General features: G+C 38.6%; 1 protein-coding gene across 2 annotated transcripts; it reads left to right on the top strand.

The window, feature by feature from the left end:
* The first annotated feature begins 1345 nt into the window (after positions 1–1345).
* Positions 1346–21188, top strand: GORAB (golgin, RAB6 interacting). Of its 2 annotated transcripts, XM_047841101.1 has the most exons (5): positions 1346–1486; positions 7038–7395; positions 9775–9876; positions 12262–12402; positions 19390–21188. In XM_047841101.1, exons 1-5 carry the CDS (start codon positions 1426–1428, stop codon positions 19841–19843), a joined length of 1116 nt encoding a protein of 371 aa, XP_047697057.1. In that variant the 5' UTR covers positions 1346–1425; the 3' UTR covers positions 19844–21188. The 2 variants fall into 2 exon arrangements, with proteins under 2 accessions (XP_047697057.1, XP_047697059.1); XM_047841103.1 differs by lacking the exon at positions 1346–1486 and having other exon boundaries at positions 7265–7399.
* The last annotated feature ends 1097 nt before the right edge of the window (positions 21189–22285 follow it).

Below are 22285 nucleotides of genomic sequence, written 5' to 3' on the forward strand. Positions count from 1 at the left end.
ATGGGAAACTGAATTAATAACCATTGCTACTGATCCCCACCTGCTAGAAAATCTGTACCTTTCAAGTATGTAGTCTATGTTCCAAAACTTGATGATCTTTCTCGCCAATCCTTTTGAATGGTACTTTAATTTTTAAATGTGAAGAAAAATGAGTTCACATTTAAAATGAAGGGTTTGTGCACTCTTAAATTTCAGAAATCATTGTTAAGTTTAAAAGTTCAAAGGTTACGAGAGGAATTCCAAATATCCTTCACTTTCTAACTATACCTATCTAAACCTGAAATACCGACTCCAACTCTTTTCTTGGTACGGTATTTTATTTTGTCTACTTCATTTGCATTTGCTTAAAAATATTGGCACACTAAAACCAAAATCACACTCGGGATTTTGCAATATAAACCAAAATAATGCTTTTTTTAAAAAAAAAAACGCATTTTTAGTGATGAGAAACATGAAAAATGTAATCGCTGATCCCTTTTAAATCGTCCCATTTCTATGTATTCTGACAACGCTTGCATCTTGGCGTTTGAAACCTTGCTTAAAATGAGAAAACAGAAGCCCAGAGAAGTGCTCAGGATAGAACCAGAACACTGAAATCAGGACTCCAAGCGAGAAAAGCCTAGTATTTCTCCATACCCCAGCGCCGATACTGTTTTACCATGGTCTCCTCTGAACTTAAAACTGATAAGGAACCATTTTTAAGGGGAAAGACTTAAGCATTCCTTAGATAGGCTACAGGTCTTCGAGAACCATTCACAACACATGGAAACAACCCACAATCAATAGTTAATTGGGAGACAGCTATGCAAAGAAACCCTGCTGAACATGTCTGCTCCCTCCCCATTGTTATATCCCGGCCCTCTGAAATGTTTCTTCACAATTAGAAGCCTAAATCCGAACATTCTCTGGGGTCAGTTCGCAGGACAATTCCGGCGCAGTTTTGAAAAGACCCCCCAGGAGCCCCGACTCGTACCCGGCCAGACCTAGCGGGTAAGGGGTACCGCCCCCGTGACTTCCCCGAGGACCCCGGAGGCAGGTGCGTCCGCCCTTTTCCGCCGCCGACTTGTAGCCACTTCCTAACTGCCTGTTTATCTCCACCCTCATCCGCGTCGCCTGTCCCTCTCTTATCTCTTGAAGCGATTAACCCAGCGAGAGCAGGAGACAGGGAGAGAGAGCTGACTCGGCTCGGAAGACAGGAATGTCGGAGCGGCCGAGCTTTCCCTAGGCCGGCTGTCCGGCACCGCCGGAGGCAGCTCCAAGGGAGCAGGACCCCGCAGCAAGCGACGGGGGCCTTGTAGCCAGAGCTCGACGCGCTGATTGGTCGGCCGGCCGCGGCCGGGAAGAACCCGGATGTGACTGGGTAGTCGTGTTGGCAGTCGGGGCTCTGAGGTGTGGGCGTTCTGGGGGCGCTGGCAGCCGAGGCGGATGGCGCGGGGTTGGGCCGGCTTCTCTGAGGAGGAGCTGAGGCGACTGAAGCAAACTAAAGGTAACGGGACGTGCCTGCAGAGGTTTCATCCTTGGGTCTCTAGAGGGGAAGGGGCGGGGCTGCAGCTTTTGAGGGGATAGGGGGCGGGAAAGAGGGTAATGTGTTGGTGTTTGGGGAAGGAGCTCTAACGGGAGGAGGGGATTGAGGGGTTCCAGAGGTGGGAGCCACAGCGGGAGGGGCGGGTCCAGGGGACTGGGATCTTTCAGGTAAGAAAGTTCAGGAATCCGCTTCAGGAATTTGACTTTTCCCGTGAAAGGGACGGGACTTGGGAGAGGAAGTGAGCCTACAGCCTCGGCGTCTCTTGTGGGAAGATTGCTGCCTTAAGTCCACGGCTGGAGGGTTGGGGTTGGGGTAAAAGAAGGGGGAGGGGCACACACCAGATTCGAATTGTGATGAATGTATGTATGTAAGTTGACAATGGCTGGGAACAAGGGAGTACAGGGATCTGAATAAACGCAAAACGACGATGCTTTTCTTAATACATCTGGAGTCTTGCATTCACTTCTGGTTGCCAGATGACTTTTGAAAGTGTAACTCTTGAGAGTCAGAAAACCAAGACTTTTTGAAAGGTTAGATGTGAAATTATACCTATTGACGGTTGTAAGCTACAATGGGTCTCCCCCGCTGGCTTTGTAGGGTAGTTATTGGACGGACTTGTACTATTTTGTTTTCTCTTAATGAAGGAATTAAGTTTACAGTTATTTGGTGAGAAACCCTTGGTGACATAAACTATGAATGTAATGTCATGAAATTCTATACGGTGATCCTGGTATTGCACACTCCTTCTGTGAGTTTACATCCCTCTTAGTACCATAATTTATATACTTTGGAAGAAAATTCAGTAAGCCCTGGCATGGTTTTTGTTAGAGTTTGTGATCAAATTGGATGTTGTTCAGGTAAGTCTGCATCTTTAGCATAGATGTAAAAATAAGGCTAACAAGTGGAAAAGGAAGTAAAGTAGGAATACAGGACCAATGTAGATTATACAGATGGAGGAAGTTTTGACTGGTCCAGAGGCCTTTAAAAACTATATCATAAAAGTTACACTGCGGTGTGTAATTAACTATCAGACTTAATCTCAAACTTTTTTGCTCTATGTTTTGAACATCCATTCCCATATTCGTATGTACAGAGTACAAGTATTCCTGTTTCAGGTCTGACCCAAAGTTAGAGGTATCAGCTTCTGTATTTTACATACTAAGGCTACATACATGCTACATACATAGTACATACTATGTAAGTACATCTACATACTAAGATGAACAAGGCATCATCCTTGTATTCAGAGAACTGATAGTCTACTGAGGAGACAAGCTATAATATAATTTGATAATAGTTAGTTTACAAGAGCTTGTTAACAGAGCTAGCAGGAACTTGACTCTGCTGGGGGTTGGGCGGAACTTGGGAACATTTCACAGGCATTATGTGTTAGTAGAGGTGAGTTTGCCAAGGGAAAGAAGACTTAATATAGACTAAATTGTAACAATAGATTCATTTTGTGGAAGTTCATTTCTAAATATCTTTACAATTTGGGAGAGAGAGGGGCTGGAAAGACCTTAGCTTCAAGGCCTATAATTTCGTAGTGAGATGTTAAAGCATAGACACCAACCCCTAGTCTATGACCACCATGAGTAAGAGAACACATGTTAGCATCTTTGTTCTCTCATAACCAGACAAAGTGATTGGCATATAGGTCTCCTAGCTCTGCCTCTAAATCTTTTTTGCCTTGGATTTCTCATGTGTGAAAGTAGAGGAGTTGGATTTTTCATTTTTAAGACTCCTTCCAGCTGTTCTCCAACCTTAAAAATAGAATTAATCCATGAAGGTAGAGTTGGTTGCCAGCAAAAATAAGGATGACCGTACTCTAGAGAAACCCCATGTGCACATTGGGAAAAATCAAGAATGTTCTTTGCATTCTTATTTATAATACTGAAAAGCTGGGAACAAACCAAGTGTTCATTAATAAAAGTGGATAAATAGGGGTGCCTGGGTGGCCCAGTTGGTTAAGTGTCCAACTTTGGCTCAGGTCATGATCTCACAGTTTGTGAGTTCAAGCCCCTGTGGGGCTCTGTGCTGACAGCTCGGAGCCTGGAGACTACTTGTGATTCTGTGTCTCCCTCTCTCTCTGCTCCTCCCCTGTTCATGCTCTCTCTTTCTCTCAAAAATAAATACACGTTAAAAAAAATTTTTTTTAAGTGGATAAATTGTGATACAGCCATTCAGTGGGCCAGTATAGAGCTAATGGGAATATATGAACTATACCCACATACATTAACGTGTATAAATTTCATAAATATAATGTGTGAAAAGAACAAGTTACAAAAATACATACAACCTGATATCGTTTGTAGAAGGTCAAAATCGTACAAAGCAGGTATATTCTTCTGGGAATATAGGAAATCAAAATACCCAGTACTAGAAGGGGGGAATATGATCAGGAAGGGGCAAATACGTAGAAAATTTTAGAAGTATTGGTAATAATGAAATCAACTTGAGACAAGTTATGCTACAGTTAACAAATAGCCGTAAGATATCAATTATTTAAAATAATAAAGATTTATTTTTCTTTATAGCTTCATGTCTAACATAGACTGGCAGATGACTCTTCCACATAGTCACTCGTCATTGTGTTTTCATGTTGTCATATGGGAGTGCACCATGGCATGAGGAGAAAAAAGTTGAGACTCGAGCATTGGCAATTAAATGCTTCCATCAGTCAATGATAGATGTCATTCATACTTACATTTCATTTAATAAAAGCAAGTAATATGATTTGGAGGGCAATAAATACAATTATCTTGAGTGTTCCGAAAGAGAGGATAACATGCCTATCTTTAAATAGCAGTTGTGTCTACTCTAGCCATGTTTTATTTTTTTAAATGTGACTGTTTTTTTTAATAATCCATACAGGTTGGATGTGTGTCTGTAGCAAATACATGTATTTGATGTGTGATTTATAATAAAAAATAAATTTATTTCATAATAAAAAAATTGGAAATAGAAAAACAGTGCAACTACAATGCTGTCAATGTCTAAAGAAAATATTCATGAGTTCTTTATTTATTCTTGATACTAGTTCCTTTCCAGGTATATTATGAATATGTTCTCCGATAAATATCTTCTCCCAGCTTGTAACTTGTCTTTTAACTTTAATCTTATGATGAACAAAGTATTTAATTTTAATATGGTCAAATTTGTACACATGTTCTGTGTCTTCACTTAGTACCCTACCATGAGGTAGTAGTACCCTTCCATAAGATGTTAGTCCTTATATTCAATTAAGCATTTTTAAGAATCATTTTTGTTATAAGCTATATAGATTCAAAACACTGTATAAAGCAATGTGTTTCTAATAAGAGTTTTAAAATGTTGATTTGACATTTGAATCCTTAATCCATTTGGAGAATGTTTTGTTTGTTTTTATATGGTGTGAAGTATGGATCTGATTTTACCTTTTCCATATAGCTGGGTTTTTTTTTTTTCAGGTCGATTTATTGAATGATTCCACCTTTTGCTGTTGATAGGCCATGCTATCTTAGTCATATACCAGTGCTTCATACACGTATGAACCTGTTTCTGGGTTCTTTTGTTCTATTCCATTGGTCAGTTTGTCTATTATGCACCAATACCACACTATTTTAAAGCTTTATAATATTCCTATGGTCTCTATTCTGTTCCATTGGTCTATTTGTCTATTCTTTCACTAATGCCCACGGTCTTGATTACTGTAGTTTTATAGCCAAGTAATGCCAGTTCTCCAGTTTTGTTCTTTAATATTGTGTTAGCTATTCTGAGTCTTTGGCCTCTCCATATAAACTTTAGGATCATTGTGTCAGTATTTGCAAAATAAGACAGGATTGAATCTTCTTTTCATGAATATAGAATATCTCCCCATTTATTTCTTTGATTTCATTATCAGAGTTTGTGGTTTTCTTCACAGATCTTGTACTTTCTTTTGTTAGATTCATTCCTAAGTATTACCTTTTTTTTTTTTTTTTTTTTTTTTTTTAGTGCTAATGCAAATAGTATCATGTTTTTAATTTTAAACTCCACTTGTTCATTACTGGTACATAGGAAAACAGTTGACTTTTGTATATTAATCTTGAATTCTGCAACCTTGCTATAATGGCTTTTTAGTTCCAGGAGTTTTTCTATTTATTGTTTCAGGCCTGATTTGTTTACTGTTTTGTTTATTATTTTATTGTAGCATTTTTAATCTCCTGTGCAGTTTCTGTGAAAAGCAAAAGAATAATTCAACTAGTGAGTGTAACCAGGAAGTAAGCTCAATGGCATTTTCTTATGGTGTACATAAAGATCAGTAGTCAAGAATAAGTTTCTGTCTCAAGATAGAGGAGGTTACTTTGTGTTCCTGGCTAAAGTCAACAGTAATAACATTTTACTTGCGATGGCACATCTATGTTTTAAAATATTTTACCTGTCTCATTTAATCCTTACAGTAACTTCATGAGTTAAGTAGAGCAGGTAAATTTTCAACCCATTTGACAGTTGGAAACACTGGGTTATGGAATAATTAATTGACTTGTCTACGATTATTGAGCTGAACAAAAGCTGTGCCAGAACTGTGACTCCAGAGCTTTTAATTCTCCTTTGGGAGATTTAAATAATAGGCTTGTGTTGCTTCATGGATCAATATGCAGAATTTTAAAAGCCCTATTTGAGTTAATTAATAAGAACTTACCACAATTTCACTTCCCAGGCATTTTATAAACAATACCATTTACAGTTCTTATTAAATATAATATGAATGTGAGTCAAATTCTCCAGTACTCTGCCTTACAAGGTTAACACTGGTTGGACAAACCAAGAAGTATAATAGGGGTATTATTTATTTTATAGTGCTTTTGTAAAAAAAAAAAAAAATTCTCCCTGTTTTCTCTTCCTCTATTGGTTTGTTCAGGCTGCTATTAAAATTAGGTTGCATACATTGACTCATGGCTAGCTAACTTTGGGGAAGACAACCTTGCACTGCTCTGGAAGATGAAAGCTAACATTTGAGGGTTAACTAGCATTCTTAGAAATAAGAGATTTCATTCAGTTATACTTTATGTATAATATCTACCTATGTATCAAACTAGTTAAGATCTGTTATTTAAGAAGAGTGCAGCCCATTTGTAACCGCAACCACCATTTTATTTCAGGAGAGCAAATAGAATCATAAGTCAAATTTAAGACCTATTAGAGAATTCATTTGTCTAACTTTGCTTGGTCAGATTAGTTAATTGCTTAGTCAGTTATCAATTCAAGTTGAAAAAGAAACCTTGCTTTTTATTCCGAGGCTTAACTCAACAGACAAATGGACTTCTTTTAAGCTCAATTTTGAGTTGGGATAGTTTTTGTTAAATATTAAGAGTATGATTATAGAAGAACTGTCAAAAATACTACAGGAAGATGGCTGTTTTTCCCTGGGTTTTTATGGTAGAGAAGGGGGAGAAACCCTGTGGAGTTATTATTAATGTTAATGCCTTATTTTCTTAGAGAAATTCTAATTATTTGTTGCTCACACAAAGGAATTCTCCTCTTTTTCACATAGATCCATTTGAACCGCAGCGGCGTCTCCCTGTGAAGAAAAGTCGACAACAACTTCAGCGAGAAAAAGCCCTTCAAGAGCAAAGCCAAAAACTTGGACTTCAAGATGGATCAAGCTCAGTACCTCCAGAGCAGCTGCTTTCTGCACCCAAACCAAGATTTAATACTCAAAAACCACACTCTTCTTCCCCTGTTCCTCCTAATCCTCTTACACTCACTTCTCCTGTTGGTGATGGAAAACCACAGGGGATTGAAGGTCAACCAAGGGAACCGGGACTTGAGAATTCCCATGATAGTCACAAAAACACTGAGGTCCTACCTCCAAAGCCAGATTGCAAAATGGAAAAAAAGAAAGTGGAATTGTTAGTAAGTCTATATATCCCTGAGATTTTTTTCCATTTTACCTTTTTTTTTTCCCCTCCACTGGGCTTTGAAGAAATACAATTTTAACGTTTTCTCTTTCATATTCTAACCTAGAAACATCATGAATAAACTATTGAAGAATAGCTACCACCTAAATATGTTGTAAGCCAGTCAGTGTTGGGCATTTTATATGTTTTATGCCATGTAGTCTTCATAGCAGCCTTATAATACATGTTCATTGTTTTCACTTGACAGATGAGATTTCTTGGACTCAGAAAAGATGCATTATTCCCAAAGCAAATACATAGCTTAATAAATGGCAGAGTTGGGGTTCACATACACATCTTTCTGGATCCAAAGTGTCTGCCCTTGACCCTCACTAGAAGCAGTTCTTACATGCATAGTGCTCCCCCTCATCCCAGATCGAACCCCTTCTTCAGCTTCACTCCATCTCCACTGGCCTGGAAAAGGTTGTTTATGAAAAGATAGGAAGGGATGGTCAAAGAAGAGTGTGTACGAAATTGAGAGGACTGATAAAACAATTCAGCTACATCATTAGATTTCTTTTTATTCTTTATTTAATGTGTTTATATTAGAAACCACCTCCAGAATTTAGTTTAGAAACAGTTTTGTGGAAATTGCTGTTCTATGTATGACTTATGAATTCTTCTCAGAATTTTTATCCTATACCTTTTGTTTTGATATCCACTCGTATTTGTTTCCTCCTGATTTATCAGGTTGCCATTTGTCTCTGTTTTCCATTTTCTGAGTCTTTCTATTTTGATGTAACTTACGATTTCTCTGATCCAGGTTCTGTACTGTAAGTTTAAAGTGTTTCCTGGCCCACCAGGGGTTTACAACCAAGAAATTATTTTTACAGGAGATCTAAAGCCATGTAAATTATGAAAGCAACATTGAACAAGTGCATTTTTAAAAAAATTTTTTAATGTTTATTTATTTTTTGAGAGAGAGAGATAGTGTGAACAGGGGAGAGGCAGAGACAGAGGGAGACACAGAATCTGAAGCAGGCTCAGGCTCTGAGCTGTCAGCACAGAGCCCGACTTGGGGCTCGAAACCACAAGCTGTGAGATCATGACCTGAGCCTAAGTCAGACGCTTAACTGAGCCACCCAGGCACCCCAAACAAGTGCATATATTTAAATGTCTTTAAGTGTAGTTTACCAGCAAAGGCCTGAGATAAATAGGGGAGGGTGGGTTTAAATTGAGTTGGATAATTTAGATTGAACGTTGTTGGGAAAATAATTTTTTTTTTAGATGCTTGGGAAAATTTTCATAGACATGTAATCTCAGGAACTGTCATTGAAAAGGAGAAATTGGAGGATGCAAGAAGGGGAAAGGAAAGCTGTATCCTAGAGAATGCTCAGAGATGACATCTCCCTTCCCTGGAAGAGGCAAGAGCTAAGCCAGAGAGTAGTAGAGAATTAGGGAAATGAAGAAGGATGTGGAAGCTGAGAATTCCTACCTAGCGAGTTCCCCCATGCAGTAGAATATCACCCAGGCCTCTGGAGGAGAGATGCCCTTACCAAAACAATGGTTAGAGAAAACCCACGTGTCAGGATTGCAGCCCATTTGGGGGAGGGTGCTGGCTGGGCTGGACTACTGCAGTAAAAATGAGAGAGGACCAGTGCCTGTACCAAGATGGAGACTCTAAGAAGGGAAAGAAAATGATAAATTTGGAAGTGGTTAGTAGGTCTGGGAATAGAGATTTTTGACACAGTGGCCATAAGAAATGACAATAATAGGAATAAATAGCTTTGTCGTTACTTTGAGTTGACATCAAGTTCTTAAATTTCTGGGAAATTTTAATATACTTCTTTCAGAATTGGACAGATTGGAGTTCAGTATTCAAGTCTTAGCTCATAGTGTTTCACTCTGTTTAAAAATGTCTCAGAATGGAAAGAAGTGAGCAAATTGAAAAAAAAAATGAAATAAACATTGGTTATTGTCTTAAGGGTGTTAAATGGTAGAGACTTTCATTATAGAAAACTCTAAAAGATATGACATTAGCTACATGCCAATTAATTTTCTCCGTTTTGCATATAATACATAATTAACTTACACAACTTTCTTTGTACTCCTAATAAATGCCACAGTACTCTGGCTTCCAGTTTGTGGCTTCCTAGATTATATACATATAATGGATTTCAAAGGGCCAATTTATGTAAGACTTCTTGACTTCAAATGATAATCTTTGTTCCTATTAGAACAAAATAATGGGCTGCAGATGGGTTCCTTTTAAGAGGGCTTTTGAAGGAAAATATACATAATGTGGTTGATTAAATTTTATACATAGAGGCCTGAGACTGGTAAGGTGTGGCATGGGGTTTCAGAAACTCATTTTTATACTCTGCTCCCTAGGCAAGAAAAATCTCGTTGGGAAGTCCTCCAAGAAGAACAACGGCTTATGGAAGAGAAAAATAAACGTAAGAAAGCTCTTTTGGCTAAAGCTATTGCAGAAAGGTGAGGCATCTGAACTAGGAGAGGTTGTTTGTAACCTGCAGTCAGTTCTGTCATGTTTTATGTTTATTTTCCCTTGTCTGTTCTGATAAGTTGATATTTTCTCCACAACATTCTTTTAAAAAAATTTTTTAAAGTGGGTTCTACGCCCAGTGTGGTACTTGAGCTCACAACCCAGAGGTCGGGAGTCACATGCTCTACCGACTGAGCCAGCCAGGTGCCCCTCTACAGCATTACTTTTAAGGCTCACTAAAATAATTCTCCTTTATAAATGATACAGAAATTCCAGTGTTAATTCATTAAGGAGGACTTTGTAAGCATAGATTATACCAAACTTATTTGGTATAAATAAATTACATTCTAAGGGAGCAGTGAATAGCCATCAGTGTAAGTGCATTAGCAACAAATGCAGGTTTTAATTTTGACGTGGGGAGGCCTTAATCCTGTGACATGTAGAAGAAGAAGACTATTCCACATAAATGACTTCCACTCCAGAAGTTTTAATTGTGTTTTCTGTGGACATTTTTCTTAAAGAATTTACCCTGCCCCCACTGATACATGGTATAATTTAACCTTTCATCGATGAGTCGGGGTCACCATTGTGAGTACTCTGCCATACTGTGTGCGATTCGATTTTTCTGTCCCTCCTGGCGTCAGTTTGTCAGCAGTTCCTTTTCTTTCACTGCATCATGATGGCCTCCAGCAGCAATGTTCCTGTTTGAGCCGCTTTCCACTGCTCACCCACTCTTTCTGCCCTTTTAGTTTGTGCTTTCCAGTGTGCTATCGCCTTAGGAACCCACCCAAACTTAGTCAGTGAAACAATGATTGAGAATAGTGAGAATTAAATGCAAGCAAGTTTTCTTGGCATTTTCTTCTTAGATCTCCAGAAAAGCCTGGCAAAACTATTATGTATTGAAACTGCCGTGTGTATCAGGGGGAGGGGAAGGGACAAGGATAGAGAGAAAGGCAGGTAGGTAGACGAGTAATGGAGAATTTTATCTGTCAAAAGGATATATGTATTTGAAAATGATTTCTCCCCCCTCCAGCTGGTCCCACTTGATTTGCATGAAACAGGAAATGTGCAACTTACTGAACTTAGGTTTCAAGAAAAAACCATGATTATTCAAAGTGAAAAGTGATTTTTGAAAATCACTTCAGTAATCTTCAGTTTAGAAGTGGTTGGAGAGGCTGTTCACTAGGGATTTTACAAAAGGATTTTTAGGCTCAGCACTTGTTCTTGATGTGCTTTTGGTTTAAGACGAAATAGTGATACAGGCTGAAATGTGAGAAAACACAACATGGTTAGATTAGTGATAAATGCACCAGTGAGGTCCTTGAAGTAAAAGAATCATACTGTTAATTCTGTGGGCAGAAAACAAAGGGAAATGCATAATGGAGTAAAAATCAGGAGAATATAAGTTGCAAGATAGTGGTTTTCTGTGGGAGTTTTATTCTCCTGTGAGAATGGGTGTGAAATTCTGAAGTGAGTGAAATCAGATTAAAGGCTTTTGTATCTGTGTATTCTGTTCTTCAGTGTGTACTGTGTTTGGGGTGCTGAGAGGACTGAGCTTAGATGTGCTTTTAAGCTGTAGTCTTGCCTAAAACACAGGAATCAAAGCAATAAAAGTTTGGGGGAATGAGTCCTAAGAAGGTTCAGACCGAATAGACATGAAGAAATGGTGTTTAACGTAAGGGTCCACTAAGTGTTGGACAAATGAAAGTGGCCTGAGCAAGAATTTAAGGCTAGAAATTTGGAAAGTTTTTTTAGATGTTCTTTGTAAAGAGAATATAGATAACGTTCTTTTAGTGCTTATTCTCATCCTCGTGGAATGAATATAGACCTATAAGTGAACTATTGGTATTTTGAAAAATCTTACTCTTTCCTTTGTGTATGAAAATGTATGATAATGTTATATGTTAATCCATTTGGAGAATGTTTTGTTTGTTTTTATATGGTGTGAAGTATGGATCTGATATATACCTGATTTTACCTTTTCCATATAGAACAGAGTTTGTGGTTTTCTTCACAGATCTTGTACTTTCTTTTCTTAGATTCATTCCTAAGTATTACTTTTTTTTTTTTTTTAGTGCTAATGCAAATAGTATCATGTTTTTAATTTTAAACTCCACTTGTTCATTACTGGTACATAGGAAAACAGAAAGCTTAGAATAAGGGAAAATAGCACAAATGCAGTCTTAGAGATATACCAAAATTTTACTACTGTTTATTATATTTTGATTTGTGTTTTTTTTCTGATTTTTAAAAATTATACATTATAATCCTATCGTATATATAGTATCATATATATAGTTGGTTGCTTTTTTCACTTCTCTTGCGTATGGATACGTGATTTTAAAATGTTTTTATTTTTCTATTCATTTTTCTAGATCTAAAAGAACTCAAGCAGAGACCCTGAAACTAAAGCGGATCCAAAAGGAGTTACAGGCTTTAGATGACATGGTGTCAGCTGACATTGGGATCCTCAGGAACCGGATTGATCAAGCCAGCCTTGAGTATTCATACGCTCGGTGAGTTGAGAGAACTCTGAATCAGGAGTGAAATTTCAGAAGTATTTACTGCTGGCTGGGCCAAGGGCTTTCATGTGTGTCATCACTTAAGCCTCCTAACGGTCCCATCAGGCCATCAGGTGCTCTGTTTATTCCTGTTTTGTACTAAATCCAGTGCCTCTTCCTTCACTCTGGCCTACTCTTGTTCTTATTCCTGTTAGCTCATTTCTTGCATTATTTATTTACGTTTTAGTCTTTTTTGCTAAACCATCAATCATCTGTATAATGCTTGGGACTCTAAGAGTCTTAATGACTTGTCCCCAAATTCTGCTATTTTAACACCAAGTCTGTACTCTTTCTGTTAAGAAATTTTGATGATCTGAGATGGTCCTTAGAGATGAGAGAAGATCCAGCTTTTTTTTAAAAAAGGCTACAAGTATTTTAAAGAAAATACCACTCTGTCTTGAAAGCTTGAAGTTTTTCCTTTTTTTTTTTTTCTTTTCGATTGTATTCTGTCTATAATAGTTTGCTATCATGTGTTTCCTTGGTTTCAATCATTGGCATTTTAGAGAAAAAAAATCATCATGGAGTATTTTTAAAATGCATGAACACATGTAAAGAATTACATGAACCTTGCAAGCAGATAAAAGGGCAAAAAATTAAGTCCAATTTCAGGGTTTTCAGTCCTTCCCGCGTTGCTTTAATCATCCCGGTTTGACTTTTCTCACAAGGGAATGCTGTGTTAATGACTCAGTTTTGCATCTTTCTCTGTAACACTAGAAATCCATCCGAATGCCTCATTAGTCCAGGGTAAACCACAGCAGCAGAATGTTTATAGAACAGTTTAATAAAGCGGAAATGCTTGATTGTGTTTTCAATTCACCGTTTATTAAGAAAGAGTTTGTGGTGTCCTTGTGATTTTTGTAATTGTTGTTTGACCACATGCTATTAGACTTAATGGGCTGCCTTTATTAATTAACTGCTTAAATTAATGCCATCAGTAGCTGATAACTGGAGGTTCCTATTTCTGTTAATAAGGACATTAAGGAGGTAACCAAGATTTTATTAAGATTAAACTCAGCCTAGTTTTTAGCATATGTTATTCTCTGTAACTTAAGTTTACCAGAGGAACATTCCTAGGCCTTTGTAGACCTTAATATGAGTAATTCAGATTATTCTAGATACCTCAACCGAAAATCATTTGATTATGTTTTAATTCTGTCCTGGAGGGGACTGGAAAAGGATACATTTGTATATTGAACATTATATAAGAAATGTCATAGTTTTATTCTTCAGAGAACCACAAAGAAAGTGGGTTTACTGGTTAAAAAAGAAAACATCCAATCATATAAGATGTGCTTAATGAAACTTTAGTTTCTGTAGGAAAAAAATTTGACATAAATTTTTATATTTCTTAAACTAAAGATGGCAATTTCTCATGGTACTGATATTGGCATAGTTGTATGTGAATATCCATGTTTGATGTGTGAGGCTATTTTTAAAATCCTAAACTCTTGAGGTAAGTCACAGAGAAGCCATAGACAGTTGTGACTGGGACCGGCATCGTACCTTGTTCGTGCATAAGATTAAGATGTTTTCTAAATTTACATCTGCGGTTATTGAGAGATTAGAGATTGGTGATAACAGTATTGTGATTTAGATTTCTACTGGTAGCCAGTCCCCGCGACAGTCCATCTCTGTGGGAGATTTCCTTGACTTCTTTTTTTTTTTTTTTTTTTAATAAAAATGATATTGTAGTTTTATAGTACCTGGTACAGTGCTGTGTCCACAAAAGGTTCTTGGATACAGAATAGGCCAGAATTTGCTTTAAAACCAGCTTCCATAGAACAGCATTAGGGTAGACCCCTCCAAGGAGACCAGAGCTTCTGGGAGCCAAACTGAGAGTTATTGCCACTATTCATATCTGTGACTTCAAGGATGCTGTGTGCTGCATAGACCAGCTTGTAAAACAAGAGTGGATGTGTGTAGAGCATCTTTTTGACCCCTAGTGTACCAGGAAGAACTAGGAGCACTGTTTGCCATCTGTGTTTAATAGACACTCTTGTTAACATAGACACATGCTCATACACATATGCACGCATGTCCATAAATGTGTGCAGTCATTTTATGTCTAAGTTACAAAAGTAAAAATAATGATTGTGGAAAACAACTTTATTAAAAAGTTTAATAAGAATATAAGCATAGCAGTCCTCTTTTTTTCAAGTAATGTTTGGCCCCCAACATTAAAAGTTGAAAGAACAGTTACATCCTTTCACAACATAAGATGCTACAGGTACTTGTAAAATACTGTGTGACCAAGTTTGTTCTGTTGAAATTATTAACTCTAGGAGAGTAACCTTGCCTTTTTGTCCTTAGATACATACTTTTCAATCATTGGTTCTGAGTTTGAGAAAATTCACGTAGGATGTGTTTTCTGAAGTCTCATACTCTTGAGATTTCACACACATGATCAGTTTCACTATCTAGAACCTAGGTTGTCTGTTTCTGCCTTGTATTGTTTCCTAGGGTTGACATAACAAGTTACTACAAACTGTGTGGCTTAAAACAACAGAAATGCATTCTCTTACATTTCTGGAAGCTGGAGGTTTGAAATCCAGGGTGTTGGCAGCGTCAGTCTTCCTTCAGAGACTTGAGGGAAGAATCCATTCCTTGCCTCTTCCAGCTTCTGGTGGCTGTAGGCACTCCTTGGCTTGTGGCTGCACCACTACCTTCTGTGTCTCCGTAGTCACATTGCTTCCTCCTCTTCTCTCAAAACTTCCTCTGCCTCTTTTTGTTTTAATATTTATTCATTTTTGAGAGAGAGAGAGAGAGGGACAGAGCGTGAGCGGGGGAGGGGTAGAGGGGGGAGGACACCAAATCTGAAGCAGGCTCCAGGCTCTGAGCTGTCAGCACAGAGCCCGATGCAGGATTCGAACCCACAGACTGTGAGATCATGACTGGAGCTGAAGTTGGATGCTTAACCGACTGAGCCACCCAGGTGCCCCCCTCTGCCTCTTTCTTAAAAGGACACATGTGACTATATTTAGGGTCCCACTGGATAATTCAGAATAAACTCTTTTCGAAATCTTTAACTTAATCACACCTTTTGCCCTGTAAGATAATATTCACAGGTTCTGGGGATTAGGAGGTGAATATCTCTGGGTGGTCATTTTTTAGCCTACCACAACATTCGTCTTTTGCTTTGTCTAATAGCTGCAAAATATCTTCATCTGTCAATTTTATTTTGCCACTGTGGCTAGAAAAACTAATTCTGAACTGTGTTCAATGAAAGCTGAGAACAGATTACAAATATCGTGTTTCTAGTCCTTTTTTATACCTTTTTAAAAGGTGACATAGGGGCCACCAAGGTGGCTCAGCTAAGCATCGGACTTAGGCTCAGGTCATGATCTCACAGTTCTTGCATGGTTCGAGCCCTACGTCTGGCTTTGTGCTGACAGTTTGGAGCCTGGAACCTGCTTCGGATTCTGCCTGTGTCTCTGTCCTCTCTCTCTCAAAAACAAACATTAAAAAAAAGTTAAAGATGATGTAATACTTTGGATAACACAGTAAGGCAGCTAAACAGTGATTTATTTTACTGTAAACAGTGATGATTTATTTCACGGTGGCATCATCTTTTAGGTTATTCCATCATTCTCTGTTTTCTTATTAATCTTTTTTCTGTAGAAATGAGAATAATTGATGAGTAATGAAGAAATAATGCCAGGGTGATAAAATGGCAAAATGTTTCAAGATACAGGAAAAATGCTATCTCAACAATCCCGTAATGTATCTCAGATTTATAAGAGGGTACAATGGGCACATATAGTAATTGCAAAATGTAGTTTTAGTCTATCCTTTAAAATACTAGTAGTTTTTCTGTTTGTTCTCTGGAAGACTTCTAAGAAAGGATAAAAACCTTTATGTGTTGATACTTACAAAGAGGTAGAACTCAGAAAAGGAACCGAAAACAAAAAGTAGATTGGTGGAACCTGAGGGAATGCCGAGGGTTAATCATTGAATTCTTAAAAAATTTCAGGATCCCCAAACCAAGAGACAGTTTCTAGAATTCTTTAAATAACATTCATTAAATCACTCAGTGTCCGTTTAAAATAACAAAGTAATTCTGTGAATACATTTCCAGTTCAATTTGTCTTCCTGTGTTATGTATAATGCTCTTATTATTCTGTCCCAAAACATGTCATCATATTCTGATTTGGTATTATCCACCTGACCCTCAGGCTCATAGAGCAGTTTGTGAAATTAATCAATATTTTAAACATAAATCACTCTGTACAAGAATATATATGCATGTTTCTGGCCAGGAGAACTTTAAATAAATAAACAAAATGCAAAATCTTCAGTGATTTATCCAGGGTGAAAGATCAATGGAAACCTAGGGACCTATTTGCGAATTTTAATTTCAATTCAGCATTCATGAGCCCGGTCAGTAAATCTTTACTAACTGACTTTGGCTGGCTGAGGGAGACCACAGGCCACAGAAAGGAGGTTTGAGTCGGGGTAGGGGACAAGGTATTCATATACCTGTAGAGAATGTTGTCAGAGCTCTTAAGCTTGATGGAAGAACATTCTTAAATAGGATATGTTATAAAGTATGGAAAGCAGGGATTCACATGTCCAGCAGAGCTCCTTTAGAATCATTCTTTTAACATAGAGGGTAATTGAAAAACAGCTAGTTTTGTCATTCTTACATTTACTAGATGATAGTAAAAAAAATGAAATATGATAAATGACCATGATGTAAATAAGAGTTTTCAAGTATAAACACGAGGTCCTTGAACTTTGCCTAATTTTAATTTTAGATACAGTACATGTTTCTAATGATACACGAACAATGCATTTCAATTCTGGTGCTCTGAAGACGTTCTGTTTCTTGAGTGCCTACCAGGCACTGGCCCTTGTTTATACTGTTTAATCCTTAATACTCCTACGAAGTGTCCTATACTATACTCCTATTAGTATCACCATTGTACAAATAAGCCAAAATTCAGTTGAATATACTGTCAAGGGTCACCATACTGGAATTTTCAGACATTGCGCACATATTCTCCAGCCTCTTCCTTCGGAACCTATCTGTGTTTTGTATTCCGGAAGCTGACCCTGGGGCATACCTGATTAGAACAAAGATGGGCTGCCAACTCCAGAACATTTAATCCATAGACTAAATAGGGTTTTGTGGCATGGCTGGACACTAAGAGCTCTGTTTAAACTGATAACTAGCCAAGGTAAGCCAAGCCAAGTCCTCCTCCTGGAAGTGGAGCTCTGAGAAATTGGAGTGAATTTGATGTGGAGCCACAGCTGGTGGCCATATTGGGCTGTGTGATTGGAAAGCCAAAATGAGAGAATTAAAGAGAATAGCTTTTGATTCTGATGACATGCCTGGGAGATTGCCTCGTGTATCCTACAATAAAACCCACTTTTCACCTGAGCTAGCTTGACTGGGTGTCTGTCCTTTACATCCAAAAAAGGCCTTGACCAGAACAGGTACATACATAGTAAATGGCAAAGGCAGGTTTTGAACCCTGGGTTTTCTCAAATCAAAGCCTTTCAGTTTTTTCATCACATTTCAAGACAGAATCTTGCGTCAGGAGCTATACCTGTTTTTGTGTTGCTGTAACTGTAGTACCAGAAGTTACTTCTCTCTTTGAGTTGATGTGGGCAATCATAACAGCGAGGCAGCAAGGCTTTCACAACTGTTAGTGGCTTTTATAATTCATTGATAAATGTGGGCCAGTCTCTTTTCCTGATGAAACAAAACAGACAATTTGTGTGGAAAAGGCCAAAGACCGTGAACCAATGTATGATCATTTTTCTTTTTGTGTCAAGCTAATACAAAATAAGAGAGATCACAGAGAGAGAGTGAACAGGGGAGGGCCAGAGAACCCCAAGCAGGTTCCACACCGTCAGCGCAGAGCCCAACGTAGAGCTCAAACTCACAAACCCTGAGACTGTGACCTGAGCTGAAATCAAGAGTCGGCCACTAACTGACTGAGCCACCCACACGCCCCAGAATTACCTTACTTCTAAGACAGGCATTGCGTATCTGCAGAGTTTTTATGTAAATAGATAAAATAACAGTCTGTTGTTGCAAAGTGGAGACAGAACAACTTAACGCAGGGATTCTCAACTGGGGGCAGTTTTGCCCCTTGGGAGACATTTGGTAACATCTGGAGACATTCTTGGCTATTACAAGTAGTGGGTGCTACCAGCAGCTTGTGGGAGAAAGCCAGCGATGCTGCTCTGCATCCTACAATGTACAGGACAGCTCCCCCGCGACAGAGAGTGATATGGTCCAAGGGGTCAGTGCCAGGACTCAGAAACCTTTCCTAAACCCGGCCTGAAGTTTTTATGTTCTTACTCGATGCTTGCTTCTTGCCTCACCTAGTATCATTTACATTCGCCTTGGACCCACTGTCCATATCCTTCTCCACCAAAATATTTCTTCCTTTTCTAACCCATTAATCAAGAGGTACAGATTTTCTGCTTTTCACTTCTCTTACTGCTTTACCTCTCCTACATTTTAACCAGCTGTGTGCTGGAGACAGGCTGCACCGGTTCACCAGGGCCAACGTCATGTATCTCTTCCCAGTTCTGCGTTCAGCTGCGCCACATGGGCAGCCTGAAATTGGCCCTGGTGGTGGTAGTGTGTGTGCGACAGAAATCGACAAACACTGTCCCATCAGGGCTCTCACTGGAGCCCCAGTGGAGCTAGTTTGCACTGAGATAACCTTCAAGCACAGCTTCGGAAAGAGGACATGAGTGCAGAAGAACGTGCTTACGTTGGGAGGGTCCAAGTGTGGATGTTGTGGAAGTTTCAGCAGCGACAGCCTGGCTTGTCTAACATGTAGGACAAGTGTTCACAAAGTATCGCTATCCATATCTTCATTACGTCTTTCCAATTCTGGAGCTTAATTATTGTTTCTAGAACCTCCTTTGAATATCTTCTTTAGTGGAAAACCAATGGACCAATCTGTGTACCTGTCCCCACAGGAAGCGCTTTGACAGGGCGGAAGCAGAGTACGTGACGGCAAAGCTGGAGCTACAGCGCAAGACTGAGATCAAAGAGCAACTCACTGAACACCTCTGTACCATCATACAGCAAAATGAGCTCCGCAAGGCCAAGAAGTTGGAGGAGTTGATGCAACAACTGGATGTACAAGCTGATGAGGAGACCCTGGAGCTTGAGGTGGAGGTGGAGAGATTGCTGCGCGAACAAGAAGCCGAAGCAGGGAGACAGGTGGTTCATCTGGAGAGGCCACCTCAGCCTTCTGGGGAGAGTGTGACTTTAGGATTTGCCAAAGAGAACAGAAATCATCGAGACCCAGCTGCTTCTCAAAAGGTAGATGAACGGTGTGAAAATTCCAGTAGCAATCCCCTTCTGAATGCAGACCAAAGTCAAGTTAAAATTACTGTAAAGGACATTTCAGCCGCTCTGACCACATGAAGTGCCAGAGTTTGTACCTGGCGGCTGGTAAACGTCTGTTGTGGATTATGCCGTGAACTCTGATAAAACGGTGTTACCATGGTTAGTTTCAGTAGAACATGTTTGACATTCTGAACCCTCGCATTATGATTATTTGATATATAGGCACACGTTCACCTTGATCCAGGGCCAGGTCCTCCTGGTGCACTCTTAATACCAGGTGGAAACAAACCACCTAAACAGACGGAAGGGGCGCTACACGATTGAGAGTGTGTTGCACCAGGTAAATCTAGAAGAGTAAGATGGAAAGTGATACTCGACACCTAATCAGACTCCTGTGACTTTTCCTAGGAGAGGTGTTGATGATGAGATACCTGTTTTATGTAGTCCATAAAGACATAAAAATTAGCATGTGAAAGAGACAGAAGGGGAAAAAACTAACAGAAGTAGCATATTGAATTGTCTATTGGATCGTAGTCGAGCTGCAAAACCCAACTTGGAAGCTGCAATTTAACAAAAGGAACCAGACAGCTTCAGTAACATTTTCGTCTTCAGTTCGCCTGTTAAATGGCTTTAACTTACAACCTGAGTTTTGATTAGTTGCTGCACACACACACACACACACACACACACACACACACACACACAAATATACCATTAGCATGCGTAATTTTACTGTTAATGTATTGTCTTTTCTTTAATCAGCACATTGATTAAATTTAGACAATGAAAACGTTTCTGTAGTGAGGCTAAAATAATACAGAAAATCTATTACTACTTTTGATTATCAAAAAAAATTGATATATTTTCTTTCTAAAGTTGTCTGTAAATATGTGTTATATACATTGGATATTAATTATCCTGTCATAAAGCATTTAAATTGTCCAAATGGTGATTTTAATAGTCCGTTAATTACTATCACTTCACTAATACTTGACCCCCACATTGTGCTATATGTGAATATATAAATAAATACTGTTGTTTTGTCACAAAATCTGTGAATTTCACAGTAAATTATGATCTATTTATCAGAAATTCCGAAAGTGCAAATACTAAAGTCTTGAAAAAAAACCTATTATAAAAGAGAATAAAGACAAATGTAATATTGTATTTATAATACTGTCGAAAAAGTTGGGGACATCCTATTTTTAAATGAATTTGAGGTTATTCATGTGGATGAGCTGTGTATTTTTATGTTCTGTAATTTGGGTTGAAATTATAGCCTTCCAATGCTGACCTCTCTGAACAGAAGCATTTACATAGATAGTTGTGTTTTTATTTATGAATGATATGCATAAAAACTAAAAACATCATTGTCCAATACTCTTATTTTTCTAAGGAATAAACAAGTCTGATACACCCATAACATGGTCTTCTGTTTACTCTTCAAAATGTTCAAGGCTGCCTGGGTGGCTCAGTCAGTTAAGCGTCTGGCTTTAGCTCAAGTCATGATCTCGCAGTCCATGAGTTCAAGACCCACATCTGGCTCTGTGCTGACAGCTCGGAGCCCGGAGCCTGCTTCAGATTCTGTGTCTCCCTGTCTCTCTGCCCCTACCCCACTCATGCTCTATCTCTCAAAAATGAATAAACGTTAAAAAAAAATTTTTTTTAATGTTTCCAACAATTTAGAACGTATACTGAAGTGTTACATGGCGGTCATGTATTCCGTATCTCCATGTGGTAGATAGAGCCGTCTACTTTTATATAAGCCTCTGTTAAGGACAGTTCATCATTAATGAGGTTCTGTAACATTCGCTTCATACAGGTAGCCGCAATCTAATTCTCTGTCGAAGTATTTATAAGGTATACAGAAAAAGGAGAACCATGAAATAAATGAATTCGAAGGGACCTCACAGGTCATCTGATTTAATTCTCTCGCTTTACGGAAGAGGAATTTGAGAGCCTGAGATTTCACTTACGGCATGTTGGCCAACTGGCTTCTCTTAAGTGCTAGTAACGTTGCCATTCTAAAACTCTTGGTGTATCTCTTATATGCATCAGGCCATAAAGTTCACTGCATCCCTCCACTTGAAAATTTTGCTTAATAACCCATTCAGGGATTGTGTTCGTGCATGCGAAATGCTTTCAAATATGTCTGTAAAAGGTCCGCTGATACCATTATTTTGAAAAAGTTGCCTTGCTCGGCTTTCCCAGGGTGGTATCCGAGTGCTCAGGTGATGATATAAGTGACAAAGTTATATTGCATCAGTTTTGTACGAGGCAGCTGTATCCCATGTGTGAGAGGAGTTTGAGCAAGAGAAGTGGGGGCTCACTGGTATGAGGACCATATGCACCGGCTTTAGTAGGATAGCCCTGATATCTTTTAAAATCATAAAACACATTCAAAAGACTTTTGATATATGGATTCACAAATCCACAAATAATTGTTACTTTCTGCGAAGGAAATTATTGGTTCAAAATTACAGCCCTGAGTTTATTGGAGCGCTCTGTCTAGCTGTCCCT

This window comes from Prionailurus viverrinus, chromosome F1 (genome assembly GCF_022837055.1).
Source record: "Prionailurus viverrinus isolate Anna chromosome F1, UM_Priviv_1.0, whole genome shotgun sequence".
NCBI lineage: Eukaryota > Metazoa > Chordata > Mammalia > Carnivora > Felidae > Prionailurus > Prionailurus viverrinus.

Bases quoted from the DNA above. Each gene is read 5' to 3' on its own strand.
- GORAB (XM_047841101.1), top strand. From the start codon at position 1,426: ATGGCGCGGGGTTGGGCCGGCTTCTCTGAGGAGGAGCTGAGGCGACTG. The intron at 9,877-12,261 runs GTGAGGCATCTG...TCATTTTTCTAG, and splicing joins GCTAAAGCTATTGCAGAAAG to ATCTAAAAGAACTCAAGCAG. The intron at 12,403-19,389 runs GTGAGTTGAGAG...CTGTCCCCACAG, and splicing joins CTTGAGTATTCATACGCTCG to GAAGCGCTTTGACAGGGCGG.